Source organism: Pan troglodytes, chromosome 17, assembly GCF_028858775.2.
Source record: "Pan troglodytes isolate AG18354 chromosome 17, NHGRI_mPanTro3-v2.0_pri, whole genome shotgun sequence".
Taxonomy (NCBI): domain Eukaryota; kingdom Metazoa; phylum Chordata; class Mammalia; order Primates; family Hominidae; genus Pan; species Pan troglodytes.
Window position 1 is genome coordinate 33,343,747 of NC_072415.2, and position 24,433 is coordinate 33,368,179.

General features: G+C 45.3%; 1 protein-coding gene across 6 annotated transcripts in view; it reads left to right on the plus strand.

The window, feature by feature from the left end:
• Positions 1-5,885: 5,885 nt before the first annotated feature.
• The window catches only part of RMC1 (regulator of MON1-CCZ1), a 28,868-nt gene continuing 10,320 nt past the window's right edge, over positions 5,886-24,433 (plus strand). For 2 of the 6 annotated variants that reach the window (XM_003315820.6, XM_009433805.4), the window contains exons 1-8: positions 5,913-6,144; positions 6,795-6,871; positions 9,390-9,474; positions 18,333-18,473; positions 18,797-18,900; positions 21,361-21,450; positions 21,540-21,645; positions 22,674-22,785. In XM_003315820.6, coding sequence (XP_003315868.1) covers positions 6,043-6,144; positions 6,795-6,871; positions 9,390-9,474; positions 18,333-18,473; positions 18,797-18,900; positions 21,361-21,450; positions 21,540-21,645; positions 22,674-22,785 — 817 coding nt within the window. In that variant the 5' untranslated portion in view covers positions 5,913-6,042. Of the gene's footprint in view, positions 6,145-6,794; positions 6,872-9,389; positions 9,475-10,407; positions 10,465-11,615; positions 11,703-18,332; positions 18,474-18,796; positions 18,901-21,360; positions 21,451-21,539; positions 21,646-22,673; positions 22,786-24,433 lie in introns of all 6 variants that reach the window. The other 4 variants (XM_003315819.4, XM_063796034.1, XM_063796035.1 and 1 more) reach the window with 4 other exon arrangements.

Here is a 24,433-nt window from a genome sequence, read left to right on the forward strand (position 1 = left end):
TACTCGGGAGATTGAGGCTGGAGACTCACTTGAACCCAGGAGGCGGAGGTTGCAGTGAGCTGAGATTGTGCCACTGCACTCCAGCCTGGGCAACAGAGTGAGACTCCATCACAAACAAACAAACAAACATAATTTGGCAGGTAGGGGCTCAGGAAGCAGAGTGCTGATTGTCAAGGTTGGAGATGGAATCCTAGGGGGGTCGAACTGAGGTTTTCTTGCTGTTTTCTACTCCTAGATGGGATGGCAGAACTGATTGGCCCAGATTACCAGTCTGGATGGTGTCAGCTGATCCATCCAGTATAGGATCTACAAAATATCTCAAACACTGATCTTAGGTTTTACAATAGTGATGCTATCCCCAAAAGCAATTTGGGGCGGTTCAGACTCTTGGAGCCAGAGGCTGCATGACCCCAAAACCGTAATTTCTAATCTTGTAGCTAACTTGTTAGTCCTGCAAAGGCAGACTGGTCCCCAGGCAAGAAGGGAGTCTTTTCGGGAAAGCACTATTATTAATTTTGTTTCAGAGTCAAACTATGAACTGAATTCCTTCCCAAATGCCCAGCAATGAACAAGGACAGCTTAAAGGTTAGAAGCAAGATGGAGTCGGTTAGGTCTGATCTCTTTCACTGTTATAATTTCTTCAGTTATAATTTTTGCAAAGGCAGTTGAAACTGTCTTTGAAAAGACACAGCAGAAACATCTGTTACATAAACAACAGAAATGAGGAAGAAAGTATCTGACTCAGTAGCAAAGGAAATCCACAGAAAGAATGTTCTGAGAACGGAAGCAATGATCAGACCAGGTAGGGATATGATAGAAAGAAAATTCTCATCTAATTCAAATTCTGACCAGTCCTTTTGGTGATTTCCATACTAATACTAGGCACTTTAAAATGTGAGTTCTGGTAACACATGGAACCTCAAAGTAGAAATGTCTGTTGTTCATTTTTAAAAGACCATTTGCAGAGTTTTGATGTTTATCAATGAAAAGAGTTTTTGTTTTTTTAAATTTATGAAGAATAGGGAATCCTATATGGGCATGGGGCAAATAAATAATCAAACTGTTTTAATGCAGAAAAAAATGTGCAACAGAAAGAGATAGCTCATGGAGGGATAAAGACTTTATTCTGGACCCTCTAGATTCTGTAGGGCCTGCAGTGGCTTCAAGATGCCCCAGCATGTCCTGCACCCACACCCCTGTCACCCTGTCAAGATCACTGTGGTCAGGGCCTCTTGCCCATGGCCAGTGTATTAGTCTGCTTGGGTTGCCACAACAAAATACCACAGACTGAGGCTGAAAACATTTATTTTCTCACAGTTTTGGAGGCTAGAAGTCCTAGATCAAGGTGCCAGCAGCGTTGCTTCCTCTGAGGCAGCTCTTCTTGGCCTGTAGGTGGCGCCTTCTTGCTGTGTCTTCACATGGGCGGCCCCTCAGTCTGTGTGTCTAGGTCCTAATCTTCTCTTATAAACACACCAGTCATACTGGATTAGGGTCCATCATTTTACCTTAACGGCCTATTTAAAGGCCTTATCTCCAAATACAGATGCATTTTGAAATACTAAGGGTTAGTACCTCAACATCTGAATTCTGGGGGGACACACTTCAACCCATAACATGCAGGCAGACCTCAATGCTGCTTGCAGACCCAAGGCGAACTGCACAACAATCAAGCCTGGCTCTTAGGACAAAAACATCTGCCAGAGTCAACCGAACCGAATTCTCTGGGAAGGACGAGATGCCTGGTGTCATAAAAAGACCATAGTCTTTTTTAAGTGTGATGCATGCACACACAGGCACGCACACACACACGCACACACACACACACACTGCACTGCTGCCCTGTCCTTGGCAGACATTCCTGTGGGGTCATGTTCGAAATATGCACTTCTGTGGAGTAGCTCGGGTTTTCTTGGAAGTCTCTTTTTCTAAACTTGTACCTAAGCTGATGGCCTGTGCCTGCTTGGGCATGAGGGGTCGGAGCGGGGATGAGTCAAGACTGACTCCTGTTCACTGTGAAGTAGAGGAAGGCAGTGATAGCCAGACAGGGACGTGTGTTTAGGGAAGTCCTCTGTGTTTTCAGTTCTGTTTTTGTTTTGTTTTTATGATGGGAGAGATGAGCAAATATAAAGGCTGCTTCTAGGAGCAGGAGTGAGGAGAGGTTGCCTATATGAGAGAAACGGGATGGTCAATACTGTAGGTTTTTTTGAGAAGGTGAAATATGGAATTCATTTTTTAAATTTTTTAAATTTTTTTTTTTTTGAGACAGAGTCTCGCTCTGTCACCCAGGCTGGAGTGCAGTGATGTGATCTCTGCTCATTGCAACTTCTGCCTCCTGTTTATATAAACAGGCCAAAACCTGTATGTATGTATGTATGTATGTATGTATTTATTTTTGAGATGGAGTTTCGCTCTTGTTCCACTTGTTGCCCAGGCTGGAGTGCAATGGCACGATCTTGGCTCACTGCAACCTGCAACTCCCGGGTTCAAGCGATTCTCCTGCCTCAGCCTCCCAAGTAGCTGGGATTACCAGCACTCACCACCACAGCCGGCTAATTTTTTTGTATTTTTAGTAGAGACGGGGTTTCACCATGTTGGCCAGGCTGGTCTCGAACTCTTGACCTCAGGTGATCCACCTGCCTCAGCTTCCCAAAGTGCTAGGATTACAGGCATGAGCCACTGCACCCAGCCGAAAGATGGAATTCAAAGAAGTGCTGGTAAGTCACTGTGGTATTTGCGAAAAAATAAAAATAAAGAGGGTTTGGGCTAGGCGTGGTGGCTCATGCCTGTAATCTCAGCACTTTGGGAGGCCAAGGGGGGTGGATCACCTGAGGTTGGGAGTTCGAGACCAGCCTGACCAACATGGAGAAACCCTGTCTCTACTGAAAATACAAAATTAGCCGGGTGTGGTGGCGCATGCCTGTAATCCCAGCTACTCGGGAGGCTGAGGCAGGAGAATCACTTGAACCGAGAGGTAGAGGTTGCAGTGAGCCAAGATTGTGCCACTGCACTCCAGCCTGGGCAACAAGAGGAACAAGAGCGAAACTCCATCTCATAAATAAATAAATAAATAAATAAATAAATAAATAAATAAAAACAGGGTTTGGCCTTGGGCAGGATGGACCGTTTTCTAGAAGGACAGCCGTGGTGGGCTGCACAACTGGTATGAAGCCCAGTTTCCATCTGAAGTCCTCGATGTTCATGGAAATAGGGGCGAGACAGTCTGAGGAGTGTGAAGAAGGCCTGAAAATGTCCTTGCAGAGAACAGGAGAGACAATGACTGGGACAGCCAGGCAGGGCTGAGGGCCCATTTGAATTTCCCGCAGTGCCCTCTGTCCTGTTGTGTGACCCCTCCAGCAGTAGGTACTGGGAAAGCAGGTGGCTGAGTTCATCCAGGACTGAGGCTCTGCCAGACAAGAACAGTGCAGCAAGGATGTTGAAGGTAATGGCATAAAATAACTGGAATGCAGAGAAATGAAATCAAAGCTGATGAGGAGGGAAGGGAAGAGAGGAGAGGGCAGATAGACTTGGGTAGAGAGGACAGAACAATGACAGGGCAAACTGGTGATGTTGAGGAAGTCACAGGGAGCAGCTAAACAAGCCAGCTGCAGGGATGGCACTGTGTGGCTGGAGAGCAGGGTTCTGGAGTTATCGGTTTTTCCATGTGTGACATGGGCCTGGGTGGGTGAGGCTGAGTGTAGAAGTCTTACATTTCCAGTCTTGTCACTCCTCTGATGAGTTTCAGACCAATATATCCATCTGCCTAGATGTCATTTCTCCTTGGATTCACATGCTCCAAACCAAACTCTTGGGCTCAGACATCAAAGCCACTCAAAAATAGCTCTCTGAGAAATAGAACTACCATATGATCCAGTAATCCAACTTTTGGGTATAGACCCAAAAGAATTAAAAACAGAATATTGAACAGATATTTGCATAGCTTTATTCACAACAGCCAAAGGTGGAAACAACCCACATGCCCATCAACAGATGAATGGATAAACAAAATGTGCTATATACATAAAATGGAATCTTATTCGGCCTTAATGAAGGAAGGAAATCCTGACACATGCTACATGGATGAACCTTGAGGATATTTTGCTAAGCAAAAGAAGCCAGACACTAATGGACAAATATTATAAAATCCACTTATATGAGATACTTAGAGTAGTCAAATTTAGGGACAGAATCAGATTTGCAAGATAAAAAGTTTCTGGAAACTTATTTCACAATAATGTGAATATGCCTGATACTACTGAACACCTCAAAAAGGGTTAACACGGGGCCGGGCGCGGTGGCTCATGCCTGTAATCTCATCACTGTGGGAGGCCAAGGTGGGCAGATCACCTGAGGTTAGGAGTTGGAGACCAGCCTGGCCAACATGGTGAAACCCGGTCTCTGCTAAAAATACACACAAAAAAATTAGCTGGGCATGGTGGCAGGTGCCTGTAATCCCAGCTACTTGGGAGGCTGAGGCGGGAGAATCGCTTGAACCCGGGAGGTGGAGGTTGCAGTGAACCGAGACAGGGCCATTGCACTCCAGCCTGGGCAACAAGAACGAAATTCCGTCTCAAAATAAAATAAAATAAACAATAAAAATAAAGGGTTAACATGGGGGCTGAGCACGGTCAGCGAGAGAATCACTTGAGGCCAGGAGTCTGAGACCAGCCTGGGCAACAGAGAACGCTGTCTCTACAAAGCATAATAATAAAAAAATGAGCCAGGTGTGGTGGCATGCACCCGTGGTCCCAGCTACTTGTGAGGCTGAGATGGGAGGTTGAGACTGCAGTGAGCCGTGTTCGCATCACTGCTCTCCAGCCTGGGCACAGAGACACTCTGTCTCTGAAACAAACAAAAAAAAGAGGGGCTAACATGGTAAATTTCATGTTTCTTATCAAGTAAAAAGGCTTGCTGACCCACAATCTATATTAGGTTTCCCTGTTACTAGCAAGGAGTGAAGGATGTGCTATCCCAAAATATGTCCAAAAATTGGTATATTATTTTGAGCTAAAAAAACCGGAGAAATTGTAGTTTCAGAAAGGGCTAGATGACCTGTCGTTTCCTACAGGGAATAAGCAGTAAAGATTCCTCTGGGAGTGGCACCCTCTCTGTACCCGGGTCAGAAAATAGCCCTTATCACCAGAGACTGGGAGTTGGGGCTGCAATGGACCTGAATAAATGAACTTCCCAAGTAACACTTACCTTCCACTAATTTTACACCCTCCCCAATATTTCTCCTAGTGACTCTCTTAGAAATGTATCGCCCCAGCCAGATGCCTTTTGTGCTTTCTTCTCAAATGCATCATTCTTTGTCTAAAAAGTATAAAAGCATCTTGCTGTGGCCACTTCTTCAGACCTCACTCTCTTTTGAAGGTCCCCATGAAAAAACTAATAAAGTGTGTATGCTTTTCTTTTGTTTATCTGCCTCTTGTCAATTCGGTTTCTGGCTCCAGCGGAAGAGCCCGCAGAAGCGCTGAGGGGACTGGAGACGGTCTCTGGCGCCCCTACACCTGCTCAGTGAGCCTTCAGCCCCTTCTCCCTGAGGAAGCTCCCAGAGGCTGGAACTCTGGCGCGGGAGGCGCTTGGGAAATCCTCCCGAAAGCAAGGAGGAGCCTTTCCTAGACCTGGAGCGGTCCCACGCGGGGGTACAGGTTGGGGCAGGGGCGACCGAGCCGGGCACGGGAACTCGCAGCAGAGTAGGGTTGGCGGCTACGCCGCCCTCGGTCCGCGGGGAACCACGCGGGCTTCCGGGTCACGCCGCCGCGTTCCGACCGCCCTCGGGGAGAGGGGAGGAGCCTCCAGCGCCGGGCGGGGCGTGGTTAAGGCCGGTGGGCCCCACCGCAGCCAGACGCTGCCCGTTTAAGCGCAGAGGGCCGCGGGTCACGTGGTGGGCGGGGTGGGGGCGTGGCACCAGGAAGCGGCGTCCGCGCCGGGCCCAGAGCCGCAGCCGCAGCCGCCGCCACAGTCCGGGCCGGGCTCCACCGCGCATCCCGCTCCACTCTGGCGACCGCCCCCGGGGCCCCCGCTGCGGGCGCGGCGCCCGCCATGGGCGAGGAGGACTACTATCTGGAGCTGTGCGAGCGGCCGGTGCAGTTCGAGAAGGCGAACCCTGTCAACTGCGTCTTCTTCGATGAGGCCAACAAGCAGGTCCGGCGCGCCCGCGCTTCCTCCCCCGCGCGGCCCTGCCGGGGTCGTGGGCACGCCAAGGCCGGTCCCGCGCGACCAGGCCCGAGCGTCCCCTCCTGTCCTGTCCCGTCCCGTCCCAGCGCGGGAGGCGGCGCGCGCTCCTTCCTTGTTGAGTGGGCTCAGCCGCGGCCAGGTGTCCTCGCAGGTGACCTGGGGCTGGACCCCCGAGCCAGCTGCGCGGATGCAGTGGCCCCGTGGCCAGTGTCTCAATTGTTGGCGCGCCCGTCTTATCTAGGCTTCTTTTGTTGTGTTTGTCATTAGTTACACTCGTAGTCAAGGGTTTAGACGTCGAGATTTTCATTTTCCTTGGAATTCTGTAAAGGGGGAAAAGACTGTACTTCAGGCGTATCAGCGGCGCCGATGCGCGAACCGGCGTTAGAACTTGGAGCCTCGGGGACCCGACCCGGTGTCACGGTGGCATCCTTTTCGCTCTCTGCTCTTGGTTTTTAAAATTCACATGAGCAGCCAAACATCTGTACCTTGATATGTGCCGTGTTAACTTTAGTTGAACCCAGAGTGGTGTATAACAGAAATAATCGCTTGCGGGTTGGCTTATGAGTTTAGATCCTTTCAGAGTTCAGGCTGTTAACCTTGCTGCTTTTCCCTCTCAGGTTTTTGCTGTTCGATCTGGTGGAGCTACTGGTGTGGTAGTTAAAGGCCCAGATGATAGGAATCCCATCTCATTTAGGTAATGGTATAGACACTTTCAGATCATTTTGTCATGTAAACAGAATGATGTTTTTCTAATTCAAAAGGTTTTTTATAATTTTGTCATTTGGTCTGCCCTAAGAGGCCTGAAGTGTGTGTGCGCACATGGAATTCCTGTCTGTAGGGAGGGTCTTGGTGGCACTTACTAGCACCTCTTGTCAGAGTGGAATATCTGGAGCAGTTGATTTGGGAGCCAAATACTTCAAAAGTGGGGCAGCCACTTCCTAGCACTGGAAATTAACAAGTCAGCGTGATGATGTGCCCATTTCTGGTTTGTTCACAGAGGAGGGCGTTCATTTCTTTAGCCCAGGTCTTTCCAGAGTGGCAGGTGGAGGAGATTCATTGTTTCTCATGTAATAATACAAGAAAATCATGGCTTCCACTATACTTAAGGTGACTGCATAGTCCCAGTTCGCACTGTTGAACAGGTTTAATGATCAACAGCAGCGCCTTTCACTTTCAGAAGTGTCTCGATTTGGATGATAAGCTATCTGGCCACCGTAACACTGGTGCTTACAGAAGGTGAAAGTATAATGTAGGCCCTCAATTCAATAGTGACTTAAAAAATTTTACTGTTGGTCTGTGTTAATGAGAAACTGTCCTTTTTTGAGAGGGAGCCTCCCTCTGTTCCCCAGGCTGGAGTGCAGTGGTGCGATCTTGGCTGACTGCAACCTCCGCCTCCCAGGTTCAAGTGATTCTCCTGCTTCAGCCTCCCAAGTAGCTGGGATTAGAGGCGCCCACTACCACGCCCGGCTAATTTTTTTTGTATTTTTAGTAGAGATGGGGTTTCACCGTGTTGGCCAGGCTGGTTTCGAACTCCTGACCTCAAACGATCCGCCCGCCTCAGACTCCCACAGTGCTAGGATTACAGGCATGAGCCGCTGCACCCGGCCTGAGCAAGGTTTTAAAGTATGGATGGGGTTCGAGCATGGTGTTTTGGGGAACTCTGGGTCTGTGTAACTGAAGGTTACATAGGGTGTCTCCACAGGGAAGGGGAAATGGTGGTGGTGTGGCCACTGGCAGGGACCAGCTTGAGCCTTACATATTCTCCTATGGAATTAGAGCTTTATCTTCTTACTGAAACTTGTCAGGTGGGGTGTGGGATGATCATGTCAGTGTTTGGAAAGATCATGCTGTTCACAGCACGGAGGCTGGCTTAGTTGGGAGCCTGTCAGAGTTAGGGATACTATGGAGAGTAGCAATCAGCGAGCCATGTGTAGTGAAGAGCAGCGCTCTGGTGGTGTAGAGTGGCATTGCATAGGCAATCAAGGGATACTTAGGAAGATGGGTGTCTCGTAAGCCCCGGGGGTCGGTTGGGTGTGGAAAACGAGTGAGCCCGTGATAATCTAGACTGGGGGCTCTAAGAAGTTTGTGGGTGGGGGGAAGGTACTGAATTTAACTTAAAAAGAGTTTTTAGACTGGGCGCGGTGGCTCATGCCTGTAATCCCAGCACTTTGGGAGGCCGAGGCGGGTGGATCACTTGAGATCAGGAGTTCGAGACCAGCCTGGCCAGCATGGTGAAACCCTGTCTCTACTAAAAATACAAAAATTAGCCGGGTGTGGTGCTACGTGCCTGTAATCCCAGCTACTCGGAACGCTGAGGCAGGAGAATCACGTGAACCCGAGAGGCAGAGGTTGCAGTGAGCCGAGATCATGCCACTGCACTGTAGCCTGGGCAACAGAGCAAGACTCCGTCTCAAAAAAAAAAAAAAGATTTTTAAAAGCAGCTTTATTGAGGCATAGTTGACACACAATAAACTGTACACACTTAATATTATACAATATGTGAGTTTTGACATGTATACACCCATGAAACCATCACCACAATCAAGGCAATGAACATGTTCAGACCCCGAAAAGTTTCCTTGAGCCCTTCTGTAATCCATCCCTTGAGTTTGCTTTTTTTAAATGAATTTTTAATTTAAAAAAAGTATGTATTGGAATAGAGACGGGGTCTCACTGTGTTGCTGAGGCTGGTCTCGAATTCCTGTGATCCTCCTGCTTCATCCTCTCACAGTGCTGGGATTACAGGTGTAGGCCGCTGTGCCCAGCTGAGTTCACTTTTTAACGTCTGTCTGAGGCGGTCATGAGACACTGTAGTGGAGCCATCTGGGTTGCATAATGAATGTGCTGTGAGATGCACAAGTAGATAGTTCTTTCCAGAAGCTTTGCTGTGAGAGAGAAACAGCAGTTACGGAGAAGGCTCCTGAGCGGGTCTGTAGTTATTTATGTTGGAACAATTCTCAGGTGATATGTGTGTGTGATCTGAATTCTTCAATCACTTGTTACCCATAATACTGTAAGTTTCCCAGCAAGTTCTTTCCAGTTGGATTTGGTAGTTTGAAAAGAGGTCCTACTGATGGCTTCCGAAACATAATTTTAATTTTAGACTAGAATTTGCTGCCTCCTGAATATAGGTTGTGTCTTTTGCCTTTTCAATAAATGATAGTAGCTAGAATTCGGTTATTTAACTACTAACACATTCTTTCTTCTTAAAGAATGGATGACAAAGGAGAAGTGAAGTGCATTAAGTTTTCCTTAGAAAATAAGATATTGGCTGTTCAGAGGACCTCAAAGACTGTGGTAAGACTTATCTTTAAAATACAGCATTAAAGGGCATTAGAAATACATTTGGAAGAGAAGGAATCGCAAATTTTCAGTGTTAAAGGAAACTTTTATTATCTTACTGTTGTGAAAGGTATAGTTCTGTTGCATTGTATTAGAGCCTTCAAAAACGAGAAAGACATTTGAGTGGGTTAAAAAAATGACCTTAGTTTGATTTTTAAATTAAATTAAAAAATTTTTTTGAGCCAGTCTTCCTTTGTTGCCCAGGCTGGAGTGCAGTGATGTGATCTCGGCTCACTGCAGCCTCGATCTCTCAGGCTTAAGTGATTCTCTCGCCTCAGCCTCCCTTAAAAATTGTTAAAAAATAATTTGGAACTTCATGTGTCTTTTGTATTGCTTGATAGCTAGCAGCATAGAATATGTGAGGTATTTTTGGCTACTTTGTGAATTAGCCTTTTCATCTCTCATTTCTGAGTGCTAGATCTGATAGGAGCAGATATTCCAAGTTGAAGCAGCCTACAGGCACTTTAGCCCGTGTAAATGTTCACCATTGCCGTTTGTAGAGTAGAGGGAAGGCTGTTAGAAACAGGCAGGATCCTCTGTTAGTTTCTTCCATCAGTTTTAAGTGTTAAAGTCTTGGGGAAGCCTCTTAGTGCAGCAACACATTTCTCTGACATCAGCTGCTTGAGGAATGAATTTTTGAAAGGAGTTACTAAACTGTAACTGAATATTTGTATTAACTTAAAAAAAATTGAATCGTAAGCCTGCTGCTGTTGAGACAGATGATCCGAATTGGTCTTTTTATCTTTCCTGTGTTTTGGTTGTCTTCGGTTATTTTCTGGTCACTTTTTAAGTTAATATTTATTTTTCTTGTTTTGTAGTATGCCAACGTAGGTTGGCAGTATGCTGCCTAATCCAAATTTGTGTGTGTCTGTGTGTTTTTCCTTTCAGGATTTTTGTAATTTTATCCCTGATAATTCCCAGCTGGAATACACACAGGAGTGCAAGGTATGACCCCAGGCCCTTTCTCAGCTGCTGGTGTCAGTGGTGTTGAGCTGGGTTATGTAGTGGAGAGCGGGGCATCGGGGTCGCAGGGAGCACAGACTTGAAGTCAGACTGTCCCTCGTGTTGATTCCCAAACTGGAGTCAGGCGGGGTGTTTGCTTTGTGACACTGAACAGTTTTCTAAGTTTGAAAGCTTGTTCCTTTGGAGGGGGAGGGTTCAATGGATGATGCGTGGTGAACACCCAGTAGTGCTAGCCCTTGGGGCTGTCGTCTGTCTTGCCCTTTTTCTCCTCACTGGGCCGACAGCACATCTGGGTCTGGGCCCTGGGATGCCTCACAGCCACCTGGAGTGGAGGTTTCTGGTGAGGAGTTTCTTTTTCTGTTTCCTGAAGTTTCCTTTCCTCAATTTGTTGTCTTTGTCTTGTCCTTACTCTTTCTTTCTTCTCCTAGGTGTTGATTCTAATCCACGTTAATGAGATTTGCTGGGTGTAGTAAACTAGGCTAGAGGGAGCTGAGCTAAAATTGGCAGTGTGGCACCTTGGGCGCTGACAGAAGCTGCTAGTGGTTGGGGTAGGGCTTTCTGCATTTTTGTGACTGTTTTGCTCAATGGAGTTCAGGGCGGACTCTCTGGTGAAGAGAGGTGCCTCCCCACCACTGTCCTCCCTGCCCTGCAGTGGCCCCGTGGGAAGAGACCCTCAGCCCGGCCCTGCTCAAACCTGTCTGCCCTCAAGCGAGTCGGGTGTGTGTCTCAGGGTCCTCAACCCATTTTAGTCAACACTCGCTAAAGACCCTTAGGCCTTTGTACATTTTTAATAACCATTTTTATAACGTGGGTGACTAAGAATGTTGGCAGTATGGTGATTCCTGCAGGTAGAAGCTGCTGTCTGTGAGCTCTGGTCAGTTACTTTTCTACAAAACACAGACTTCCCCTGTTCTGTTTAGTAGAAGGAATTAGGATTCAGGTTCTTGAATGAAGAGTTATGGGCAAAAATCAGGGAACATTGTATTTAAAAGAAAATTTGTTTTGTTAATTAGTAAACATTCCGGGGAACATTCATTAAAGAATGACAAACTGCAGAGTTTGTGAAGCTTTTGAAGAGAGTTATATGTGTTTTTTCTTATTAATTAAAAATATTTTTAAAAAATTTTTCTTAGACTAAGAATGCCAACATTCTAGGATTCTGCTGGACTAGTTCTACTGAAATTGTCTTCATAACAGATCAAGGAATCGAATTTTACCAGGTATTATGTTTATCATTTATGTTTGTTGGTTAAAGTTCAGTGATAGCATTCTGGCAGCCTTTTGAATTCAGTACTGAATGAATATATATATATATATATATATATATATATATATATATATATATAAAACACTTTCTAGAGATGGAATCTTGCTCTGTTGCCCAGGCTGCAGTGCAGTGGCACCATCATGGCTCACTGTAATCTCAAACTCCTGGGCTCAAGCAATCCTCCTGCCTCAGTCTCCTGAGTAGGTGGGACTACAGGCATGTACCACCATGCCTGGCTAATTTTTATTTTTATTATTTTATTTTATTTTTGAGACGGAGTTTCGCTCTTGTTGCCCAGGCTGGTGGAGTGCAATGGCGCGATCTCGGCTCACCGCAACCTCTGCCTCCCAGGTTCAAGTGATTCTCCTGTCTCAGCCTCGTGAGTAGATGGGATTACAGGCATGCATCACCATGCCTGGGTAATTTTGTATTTTTAGTAGAGACGGGATTTCCCCATGTTGAGGCTGGTCTCGAACTCCCGACCTCAGGTCATCCACCGGCCTCGGCCTCCCAAAGCACTGGGATTACAGGCGTGAGCCACTGCGCCCGGCCCTGGCTAATTTTTAAACTATTTTGTAGAGACGAAGTCTCGCTATGTTGCCCAGGCTGGTGTCAAACTCCTAACCTCAACTCTTGCCTTGGCCTCCCAAAGAGCCAGGATTACAGGCATGAGCTGTAGCACTCAGCTTTAGTCTCTTGCTGGGGATTTTATTCTTTTTTTTTTTTTTTTTTTTCTAATTGCAAGTAATACATTTAAAAAAAAAAAAGAAAAGAAAAAGGGCTTGGTGGCCCATGCCTGTAATTCCAGCTCTTTGGAAGGCCAAGGTGGGCGGATGGCTTGAGTCCAGGAGACCAGCCAGGCCAACATGATGAAATCCCATCTCTATAAAAAATACAAAATGTTAGTCAGGCATTGTGGTGTGCGCCTGTAGTCCCAGCTACTTGGGAGGCTGAAGTGGGAGGATTGCTTGAGCCCGGGAGGCAGGAGGTTGCAGTGAGCCAAGATCACAGCACTGCACTCCAGCCTGGATGACAGTGAGACCCCATCTCAAAACAAAAAAAAAAACAACAACATTAAAAAGTGGGCAAAGGCCAGGTACAGTGGCTCACACCTGTAATCCCAGCACTTTGGGAGGCCGAGGTGGGCGGATCACCTGAGGTCAGGAGTTCGAGACCAGCATGGCCAACATGATGAAACCCCGTCTCTATTAAAAATACAAAAATTAGCCAGGTTGGTGGCAGGCACCTGTAATCCCAGCTACTAGGGAGGCTGAGGCCAGGGAATTGCTTGAACCTGGGAGGCGTAGGTCGTAGTGAGCTGAGATGGTGCCACTGCACTCCAGCTTGGGCAACAGAGCGAGACTCCGTCTCCAAAAAAAAAAAAAAAAAAGTGGGCAAAGGACATGAGCAGACACTTTTTAAAAGAAGACACACATGCGACCAACAAACATAAAAGAGCTCAACATCACTGATCATTAGAGAAATGCAAATCAAAACCACAATGAGAAACTATCTCACACTAGTCAGCATAGCCATTATAAAAAAGTCAAAGAATAACAGATACTGGCAAGGTTGTGGAGAAAAGGGAACCCTTATGCACTATTGCTGGGAGTGTAAATTAGTTCAACCTTTGTGGAAAACAGTATGGCGATTCCTCAAAGAGCTAAAAGCAGAACTACTGTTTGACCTAGCAGCCCCATTACTGGGTGTATATGCAGAGGAATATAAATTATTCTACCGTAAAGGCACATGCACGTGAATGTTCATTGCAGCAGTGTTCACAATGGCAAAGACATGGAATCATCCTAAATGCCCATCAGTGACAGATTGGATAAAGAAAATGTGGTACATATATACCATGGAATACTATGCAGCCATAAAAATGAACAAGATCATGTCTTTTGTGGGAACATGGATGGAGATGGAGGCCATCATCCTTAGCAAACTAACACAGGAACAGAAAACCAAATACCACATGTTCTCACTTCTAAGTGGGAGCTAAGTGTAAGTTATGAATGCAAAGAAGGAAACAACAGACACGGGGGGCTACTTGAGCAGGGGAGGGTGGGAGGAGGGAGAGGAGCAGAAAAGATAACTATTGGGTACTGGACTTAATACCTGGGTGATGAAATAATCTGTACCACAAACCCCCGTGACATGAGTTTACGTATGTAACAAACCTTCACATCTATCCCTGAACCTAAAAGTTAAAACAAAAAACATTCAAACATTGCAAGATACGTAATATGGAAAGCAAATGTTCCCTATAATCCCGATAAATAATTATTATGAACAGTTTGGTGCATATTCCTCTATTTTTAAAAATAAATACAAACTTCTTTTTAACAAAAAGGGGAATGTTGTATATAAACTTTTGCAGCTAGCTTTTTTTTTTTTTTTTGTCCAAAGTGTATCTTGGACATCTTTTTATATTTTATTCTGACTGGGTAGTATTCCACTGTATGGATGGACTGCAGTTTAAAAATTTTCTTGTTATTGGACATTGGCTGGTTTTCCCTTTTTTTGTGTACAAATAACCCTTCAGTAACATGCTTGTACACCCTTCTTTATGTTAGAGGGAGAGTTGCAGTATAGGTACGAACATCTGAAAAGCTGAACCGGTATCGCCAAATTTCTTCTAGACGTGTATTTTCACTAGCAGTATAGGAACTTCTGCTTTTCATACCTTTAGGAGAACTGGATATTATCAATCTATAGACATTTGCCAACCTGAGAGATAGAAAGACTTTTTTTTTTTTTTTTTTTGAGACAGAGTCTCACTCTGTCGCCCAGGCTGGAGTGCAATGGTGCGATCTCGGCTCACGGCAACCTCCACCTCCTGGGTTCAAGCAATTCTCCTGCCTCAGCCTCCCAAGTAGCTGGGTCTACAGGCGCCCAGCACCATGCCTGGCTAATTTTTGTATTTTTAGAAGAGGTGGGGTTTCACCATGTTGGCCAGGCTGGTCTTGAACCCCTGGCCTCAAATAATCCACCTATCTCGGCCCCCTAAAGTGCTGGGATTACAGGCGTGAGCCACCATGCCTGGCCGAAAGACATTTTAATTTGCATTTTACATTACTAGGGAAGTAAGCATCTTTTCATTTGTATATTGTCCATTTGTATTTTGTTAACTTCCTCTTAACATTTTTTTATTTTGTAGTAATTATTTTGAGACAGGATCTCTGTCACCCAGGCTGGAGTACAGTGGCACAATCACGGCTCACTGCAGCCTCGACCTCCTAGCCTCACGTAGTCCTCCCACCTCAGCTTCCTGAGTAGCTGGAACTACAGGTGTGTGCCAGCACGCCCAACTTAATTTTTTTTTCCTTTTTTTTTTTTTTTTGTAGAGATGAGGTCTTGCTGTGTTGCCTAGACTGGTCTTGAACTCCTAGGTTCAAGCCATTCTTCTGCCTTGGCCTCCCAGAGTGCTGGGATTTATGGGCATGAGCCACTGTGTGTGGTCAAAAAAATTTTTTTACTGTGGTAAAAAAATACAACATTTATTATCTTAATTGTTTTTAAGTGTTCAGTAGTGTTAAGTATATTCATTCACATTGTTATGAAATAGCTCCAGAACTTTTTTCATCTTGTGAAACCAAAAATATCCAGTAAACAACTCCCCTTATCCCTTCCCTGCAGCCCCAGCAATCTCTATTTTACTTTCTGTTTCTATGAATTTGACTCCTTTTTTTTAAGATGGAGTCTTGCTGTGTTGCCCAGGCTGGAGTGCAGTGGCGTGATCTCAGCTCACTGCAACCTCTGCCTCCTGGGTTCAGGCGATTCTCCTGTCTCAGCTTCCCGAATAGCTGGGATTACAGGTGTGCGCCACCACGCCTGGCTAATTTTTGTATTTTTGGTAGAGATGGGGTTTCACCATGTTGGCCAAGCTGGTCTTGAACTCCTGACTTCAGGTGATCCACTCACCTCAGCCTCCCAAAGTGCTGGGATTACAGGCATGAGCCACTGTGTCTGGCCGAATTTGATTACCTTTTATACTGCATATAAGTGAAATTATACAGTATTTGTCCCTTTGTGACTGGCTTATTTCATCTACCATAATTTCCTACAGGTTCTCCCATGCCATAGCATGTGATAGGGTTTCCTTTTTAAGACTGATAATACCGCATTGAGCGTATACACCACATTTTGCTTATCCATTCATCTGTTGAGGGACATTTGGGTTGCTTCCACCTCTTGGCCATTGTGAATAGTGCTGCTGTCAATACAGGTATGCAGATACTGCTTCAAGATCCCGTTTTCAGTTCTTTTAGATTTATACCCAGAGTGAGATTGCTGGAGCAGATGGTAGTTCTGTTTCTTAATATTTTAGGGAACCGCTATACTGTTTTCCATAGCAGTTACACCATTTTGCAATCCCTCCAAGTGTACAAGGGTCCCAGTTTCTCCATATCCTCACCAACACTTGCTGTTTTGTTTTGTTTTGTTTTTGATACTAGCCATCTTGATTGTGGTTTTGATTTGCGCTCTTTGTTGATTAGTGATGTTGAGCACTTTTGTGTGTGTGTTTTGGCCACTTTGTGTATCATCTTTGGAGAAATGACTAATTCGGGTCATTGTGCCTATTTTTAAAATCAAATTACTATTATTTGTTGAATTGTATTTCTTTATATATTCTGATATTAACACCTTCTTAGAGATACAATTTGCAAGTATTTTCTCCGAATCCAGAGGTTGCCTTTCCACTCTGTGGATTGTGTCCTTTGATGTACCTGCCTGTTTCTTTTCATCTGTTCTAGCTTCCTGACCTATTAAGCATGCTTCTGAGATCTCTAAGGGGAACTAATTTAGAGGGTGTTAAGAGTTCTTTCAGGTTTTAATTTTGTTGACCTAATGAAAGTCATATAATTTAGAATGTATGGTTAGAGAAAATACACCTGTGTGTTAATGCCATGGTGCTTTGCTGTAAGGCCATCATCGAAATCTTAGTAATGACTGGCTGGGCACGGTGGCTCATGCCTGTAATCCTAGCACTTTGGGAGGCCGAGGTGGGCGATCACCTGAGGTCAGGAGTTTGAGACCAGCCTGGCCACCATGGCGAAACCCCGTCTCTATTAAACTCCATCTCTACTAAGTGCCGTCTCTACTGTCTCAAAATAAAAATACAAAAATCAGCTGGGTGTGGTGGTGGGCGCCTATAATCCCAGTTACTTGGGAGGCTGAGGCAGAAGAATCCCTTGAATGTGGGAGGTGGAGGTTGCAGTGAGCCGAGATTGTGCCACTGCACTCCAGCCTGGGCAACAAGAGTGAAACTCCGTCTCAAAAAAAAAAAAAAAAAAAATTTGTAATGACCAATAGGAGAACTTTAAACAAACTTTAGACAAATTCCATACACACAGATATAGAATTTTGTACATGTGATTGCATGGGAATGGTGGCTTGCTTTCTGGGGGAGTTCCCTATGGTAATCATTTAAAAGTCTTTCTTTCTGTTCTCTGCAGTGGGAAAGTACACCTTAAGGTTACCTAGATGGCTTCAGATCTTCAAGAAAAAAGTTAAAAAGAAGACTCTAGCACATCCTAATTATTATAGTTATTAAGAAGCTTACGGCTCCTGCCCCTGACTTGCGCAGCAGTTCTTCAGTGCAGTGTACCATGAGCATTAATGTCTTGGGGGCTCTATACAGTGTTCTGTAATATCGGAATATTTAGGGTACATTTAAAATGTGCCTGGATTATAAAGTGCTGCATTTGTATGCAGTCTTATGAACACATCTGCTAGAAGAAGGGAGCTCCTCCCAGGCCCAGTGTAGACTGGAGTCGAGATGGAGGCCAAGCAGAAGGCAGAACTGCCATGGTCTGGGAGGTGGCCGAGTTAATACATGGGGTCCTGGAGGTGTCAGTTTCTTTTGGCCATTTCCTGGATGAGGAGAATTTTGTTGTAAATTGCTCTTAGGTGTATCCATGTGCTCCACATGCCCAAGCATGTGGAGGCACAGATAAGGATTTTGGAGGGAAACAGCCTACCCAGGCTATAATTGCTTTGTTAAGGGGCAGGTTCCCTAATCCACTCTTGGAGCCTTGTTTCTCATCTGGCTAATAGGGCCAGTGATGCCTGCCTCTCAGTCGGCAAAGAGTAAATGAGTTAGGAGCTTGGTGCTCTGTAAAGCACCAAGCATAGGGCTGGTTAAGTAGTAGCTGTAATAAGTACAAGTGAGAATGTTCATTTCACTTAGTGGGTTTCTTCTGCTTTTTATTCTCAGAGCGCACTGTAAGGATCTTCTGACAGTTTGCTGTTATTGATTTATTTATTAATTGAGACTGAATCTCGCTCTGTCACTCACGCTGGAGTGTGATGGTGCAATCTTGACTCACTGCAACCTCTGCCTCCCGGGTTCATTCAGGCAATTCTTGTGCCTCAGCCTCCTGAGTAGCTGGAATTACAGGCATGTGCCACCACGCCTGGCTAATTTTTGTATTTTTAGTAGAGACGGGGTTTTACCATTTTGTCCAGGCTGGTCTCGAACTCCTGACCTCAGGTGATCCGCCCACCTCAGCCTCCCAAAGTGCTGGGATTAGTTTGCTGTTTTTTAAATGGAGATCCTGTTTCTTAAACTCTGCTTCAGGTATTACCAGAGAAACGGAGTCTGAAACTCTTGAAGAGCCACAATCTCAATGTGAATTGGTACATGTACTGCCCCGAGAGCACCGTGATCTTGCTGTCTACCACGGTTCTGGAGAATGTCCTGCAGCCTTTTCACTTCAGGGTAAGAGGAAGCCTCCCCTGAAAACAACACCTTTCCCCAGTTGTCCCCTGTTCCTGTAGCATCCTAATGTGTCAGGCACGTTAGGGACAGCTTCCTCTAGCCGTAACTTCACCGCTCTGACCACTAGAGGGCACTCTGTATACCCGTCAGCTCCTGGAGCCATTCATTCTATGCTGGGCAGACAGGCTGTGAGAGGACACGGGGGACGGTGGAAAGGATCCAAAGACGAAGTCTGTGTTTATCCTTGTTGGTTTTACACAGGGAATGGTGAAACATTGAAGGGGTTTAATAAGCTTTTCCTAAAACATTTTCCCCCTAAACAGGCTGGCACTATGTCGAAGCTGCCCAAATTTGAGATTGAATTACCAGCTGCACCTAAGTCAACTAAACCCAGCCTTTCCGAAAGAGACATCGCAATGGCTACCATGTATGTCCATGTCAGAGAGAATTCCATCCTGTGATTGCTTTCAGTAATATAAATAATAGAAGGAGTGTGTTACAAGCACCACGTGATGCCCTGACCCCTAGAACACATAAGGAGGACTCCCCTTCTTCTGGGTATTCAGTGTATAGGTCCTGTGAACATAGAAAACCTGCAGTGTTTTTGGCATTCCTTTTTGATTTTTATCAGCTTTGTGATGCTAAGGAATTCCTTTACCTTTCTAGCTTGATAAAACAAGAACATTGAACCAATTTATTTCTTAGTATCTTTGTTTTAGAATTTCTTCTTCTTTTTTTTTTTTCTAGACAGAGTCTTGTTCTGTCCCCTAGGCTGGAGTGCAGTGGTGCAGTGTTGGCTCACTGCAGCCTCCACCTCCCAGGCTCAAACGATTCTTCTGCTTCAGCCTCCCAAGTAGCTGGGATTACAAGTGTGCGTCACCTCGCCCGGCTAGTCTTTGTATTTTTGGTAGAGACAGGGTTTCACCATGTTGGCCAGGCTGGTCTCGAACTCCTGACCTCAAGTGATCCACCTGCCTTGGCCTCCCAAAGTGCTGGGATTACAGGCATGAGCCACTGTGCCTGGCCAAGTTTATTTTTTTTAAAAGCTAAGTTAAATAAAATTGTTCTAAATAAGAAAATAGATTAAGATTTTATGTAACAGACATGGAACTAAATTACGTATATATGGAGGTATATTTTCTTTTACTTTTTTTTTTGTTTGTTTTTGTGATGGAGTCTTGCTCTGTTGCCAGGCTGGAGTACAGTGGCATGATCTTGGCTCACTGCAACCTCCGCCTCCCAGGTTCAAGCGATTCTCCTGCCTCAGCCTCCCGAGTAGCTGGGACTACAGGTGCGTGCCACCATGCCCAACTAATTTTTGTATTTTTAGTAGAGACAGGGTTTCACCATGTTGGCCAGGGTGGTCTCGGTCTCTTGACCTCTTGATCTGCCCTCCTCAGCCTCCCAAAGTGTTGGGATTATAGGCGTGAGCCACCACGCCTGGCAGTACGGAGGGATATTTTCATTTGAAAAAGTGGATATCTCAATTTTTAAATTTGTAATGAAAATTTTAAACACACAATAGAGACTAATAAAAAAGAACCCCCGTATGCCTGTATCTGATTCGACAATAGTCCAAATTTTGCTTCTAAGTTACTTCTGATTCTTCTGTGGCCTAAAACAGTGGTTTCCAAACTTTCAAACTTTATGGTAGTTAGTATAATGTTCTTTCATTTCTTCTTCCTTTTTTTTTAACGTACTCTTCTGTGGCATTCCTGTTTATTTTTAAATTTTTTTGGAGAGTGTCGCTCTGTCGCCCAGGCTGGAGTGCAGTGTTACAATCTCAGCTCACCGCAACCTCCGCTTTCTAGGTTCAAGTGATTCTCCTGCCACAGTCTCCCAAGTAGCTGGGACTACAGGCGCATGCCACCACATCTGGATAATTTTTGTATTTTCTGAAGAGATGGAGTTTCACCATGTTGCCCAGGCTGGTCTTGAACTCCTGGGCTCGGGTGATCCTCCCGCCTCGTCCTCCCAAAGTGCTGGGTTTATAGGCATGAGCCGCCGTGCCCAGCCAGCATTCCTGTTTAGACAATAGATAAAGTGAGAGCAGTCCTGGCTGAAGTGGAGGTGGGGACCTGTTCCCTCCCACATTGGTCTCCTCCTTTTCCCTGGGCAGGCCCAGCACAGAGTTTACCACTGGACTAGAATATGCATTCAGGAACTGTTCACAGCAACATTTATTAGATGGCACTTAAATAGAAAAGGCTGAGCATGGTGGCACACACCTGTAATACCAGTGACTGGGGAGGCCAAGGCAGGGGGATCGCCTTGAGGCCAGGAGTTCAAGACCGGCCCAGGCAACATAGTGAGACCCTGTTTCTACAAAAAAATTTAAAAATTAGCCAGGCACGGTGGCACGTGCATGTAGTCCTAGCTCCTGGGGAGGCTGAGGTGAGGGAAGATCGCCAAAGCCTAGGAGGTGGAGGTTGCAGTGAGCTGTGGTTGCACCACTGCATTCCAGCCTGGGTGACAGAGGGAGACCCTGTCTCTGAAAAATGAAAAAAAAAATAGTGATTATATTTTCCTGTTATTAAGGAATATACATTCATCATACAAAACTTGGAAAACAGAGAAGAAAATGAACTTAGCATATCACTCAAGTATAACTATTACATGTGTTTCTTTCCAATCATTTTAGACTCTATGCTTAGGTTTGGGGTTTTCTTTTAAAATATTATGATCAAGCTGTGTTTAGTGTGTGTTCTCTTTTCCACTTAACTTTATAATAGGCTTTGAGTAACTGCATGTTTCCTTGTAAACACTTGTTGGCAGCAAAATACTCCATTAAGTGAATATCTTATAATTTACTTAACCGTGGTGCCATTTAGAACAAAGGAATTTTGAATGGCCAGATGTGATTTATGTCTGTTTGTTCCCTAATTAGATATGGGCAGCTGTATGTTCTCTTCTTGAGGCATCATTCTCGGACCTCCAACAGCACAGGAGCGGAGGTGGTCCTCTATCATCTACCACGGTAGATTTCATGCTTTGTTTTCCCTCTCTCTCTGATTTTAAAATGTGAACTGCAGCTTGTTGATCTGTTTTTTGCTTTCTATCCTACAGAGAAGGTGCCTGTAAAAAGATGCACATATTGAAGTTAAATAGGACAGGAAAGTTTGCCCTGAACGTGGTGGACAACCTGGTAGTCGTGCATCATCAGGATACAGAGGTACAAGCTGTCTGCGTTTCTATCAAAGTTAAGGTTGCTTAAAAGCCTTGTGAAAATTGGCGGCTGGGCATGGTGGATCACGCCTATAATCCCAGCACTTTGGGAGGCCAAGGCGGACAGATTGCTCGAGCCCAGGAGTTCGAGATCAACCTGAGCAGCATGGCAAAACCCCACCTATATAAAAAATACAAAAATTAGCCGGGCGTGGTAGTGCACGCCTATAGTCCCAGCTACTTGTGGGGCTAAGGCTGGAGGATGGCTTGAGCCCAGGAGGTCGGGGCTTCAGTGAGTGGAGATCACGCCACTGCACTCCAGCCTGGGTGATGGAGCAAGATCCTGTCTCCGAAAAAAAAAAAAAAAATTGGCAAAATGTCTGAATAAGACTAGAAAGTGCATTTTTATGCTAAGAGTTTTGGTCTTCCAGATGGAAATGGGTTTGGTAGTCTTAAGTAGTTTAGAAAAAAGTGATTGTGTCAGTTGATTAAAGATAATTCAAAACTATTTCAGAAACTAACGCTTGAGATTTGACCTTGGAAGAAGGTGGGAATCCGCTCCATTCCACGAGTACTTGAAGTCTCTGTTGCAATTGTGAGCATGGACGACAGTGCTGGGGGATAATGGTTTTGAGGCCGTGTGGACCAGGACAACTAGAATGGGTCCTGAGGGCTGGGCCTCTGATATAAAGAAGCTGCTTCCCTCCTCTACCCTCCCAGAGGGTGGTGACGCTAACTCTGTGACACGTGAGGATGTTTCCAGTTGAAATGACAGAGATCTGCTTAGGTCACTTTGAGTGAGCTCATCAAAGGAAGCATGTCATAAATGCAGGAAATACTTGTGAGAGGAGATAAAAATATTAAGAGAGTTGTGATGTTAATGACAAATTCCTTGTTAAGGAAGAGCTAGCCTGTAGGGAGGAAATGCAAACACAGGCTTTTAAACTGATTTAAACAGCAAGATGGGATGGAATGAAAGCGACTGGGCAAACCATGATTGATTTTGGCCTCAGTCTTGTCTTTTTCGCCCCCTAGACATCGGTAATATTCGATATCAAGTTACGGGGAGAGTTTGATGGCTCCGTTACCTTCCACCACCCGGTGCTTCCCGCTCGATCGATCCAGCCCTATCAGATCCCCATCGCAGGTAACACGGGTTCTGTAGAGGAGTCTGTGCTGCCCTTTCACCATGTGGCTGTGTTCTCACCATGATCTTTGGGAGTCACGTTAAAAGTGGAGTGAGGAATAAACAGAGATTCCCAGATCTGTCTGATTTTGCCAGGGGCCATTTATTCCAGTTTTGTTGTTGTTTTGAGACAGTCTCACTGAGTCGCCCAGGCTGGTAGGTAGTGTCGTGATCTTGGCTCACTACAATCTCCACCCCCTGGGTTCAAGTGATTATCCTGCCTCAGCCTCCCAAGTAGCGGGGATTACAGGTGTGTGCCACCGTGCCCAGCTAATTTTTATATTTTTTTAAATTGATTTTTTTGACAGAGCCTCACTTTGTTGCCCAGGCTGGAGTGCAGTGGCATGATCTCGGCTCACTGCAACCTCCACCTGTCTGTCACAAGGTTCAAGCTTGTGAGGTATTCAAGCAATTGAACCAAGTATTCAATCGCTTAAATACTTGTGAGAGGAGATAAGGTTCAAGTGATTCTCCTGCCTCAGCCTCCCAAGTAGCTGGGATTACAGGCGTGCGCCACCATGCCCAGCTAATTTTTTTGTATTTTTAGTAGAGATGGGGTTTCACCATGTTGGCCAGGCTGGTCTTGAACTTCTGGCCTCAAGTGATCTGCCCACCTTGGCCTCTCAAAGTGGTGGGATTACAGGCATGAGCCACCACGCCTGGCCCAAATTTTTATATTTTTGGTAGAGATGGGGTTTCACCATGTTGGCCAGACTGGTCTCGAACTCCTGACCTCAGGTGATCCGCCTGCCTCGGTCTCCCAAAGTGCTAGGATTACAAGTGTGAGCCACCATGCCTAGCCTGTTCTAGTTTTTTAAAAAATGCAACTACTACTGATCCTATAAGCTAAAATTATGTTGTGAAAAAAGCATTTTCTAAGATAGATGAATCTCCCTTGGGAGGAAATAGAATAATTTATCTTCCCTGAGCTTTAGAATGGATAGTTTTGATTAGCCGTTGATGGTGAAATATGTTTTAATATTGAATATGCCCGTAACGTTTTCTGTTTGCCCTAGCTCTGTAATGCTGAAATTAACTTTGGCTGTAGGTTTGTTACTGTAACCTGGGATCACTTTTCTCTTTCTCACATTCCGTGTGACAGTGATGATGAATATTGCATTCTTTGGGATGGACAGTCACAGTAAGTGCTTCGGCTGTGGCTCTTAGGCTTACCCAAATCAGTCCTCCTTCTGTCTGGAGAGGGTGGGGTTGGGAAGTCAGAAGAGTGGAGGTCAGGAATTCAGGAAAAGGGAAAGAAATCATTTATTTGCTTCGTTTTGCCTTTTTCCAGTGTAATTGATTTTAAGATAGAACTGAAAGAATATTCAACACACACTCTCTCTCTCTTTTTTTTTTTTCCTTAAACAGAACTTTATTTTCTCACAGTTCTGGAGGCTAGAAGTTCAAAATCAAGATGTCTGCAGGTTTGCTTTCTTCTGAGGCCTCCCTCCTGGCAGGCCTCTTTGCAGATGGCCACCTTCTCACTGTGTTCTCACAGGGTCTTTCTTCTGTGCCTGTCCCTCGCAGCAGTCTCTCCCGGCTCTCTTTTGAAGGAGATTGGAGTGCAGAATTGGCTAGTCTGAGGTTTCAGTGTGCAAGACGTAGTCAG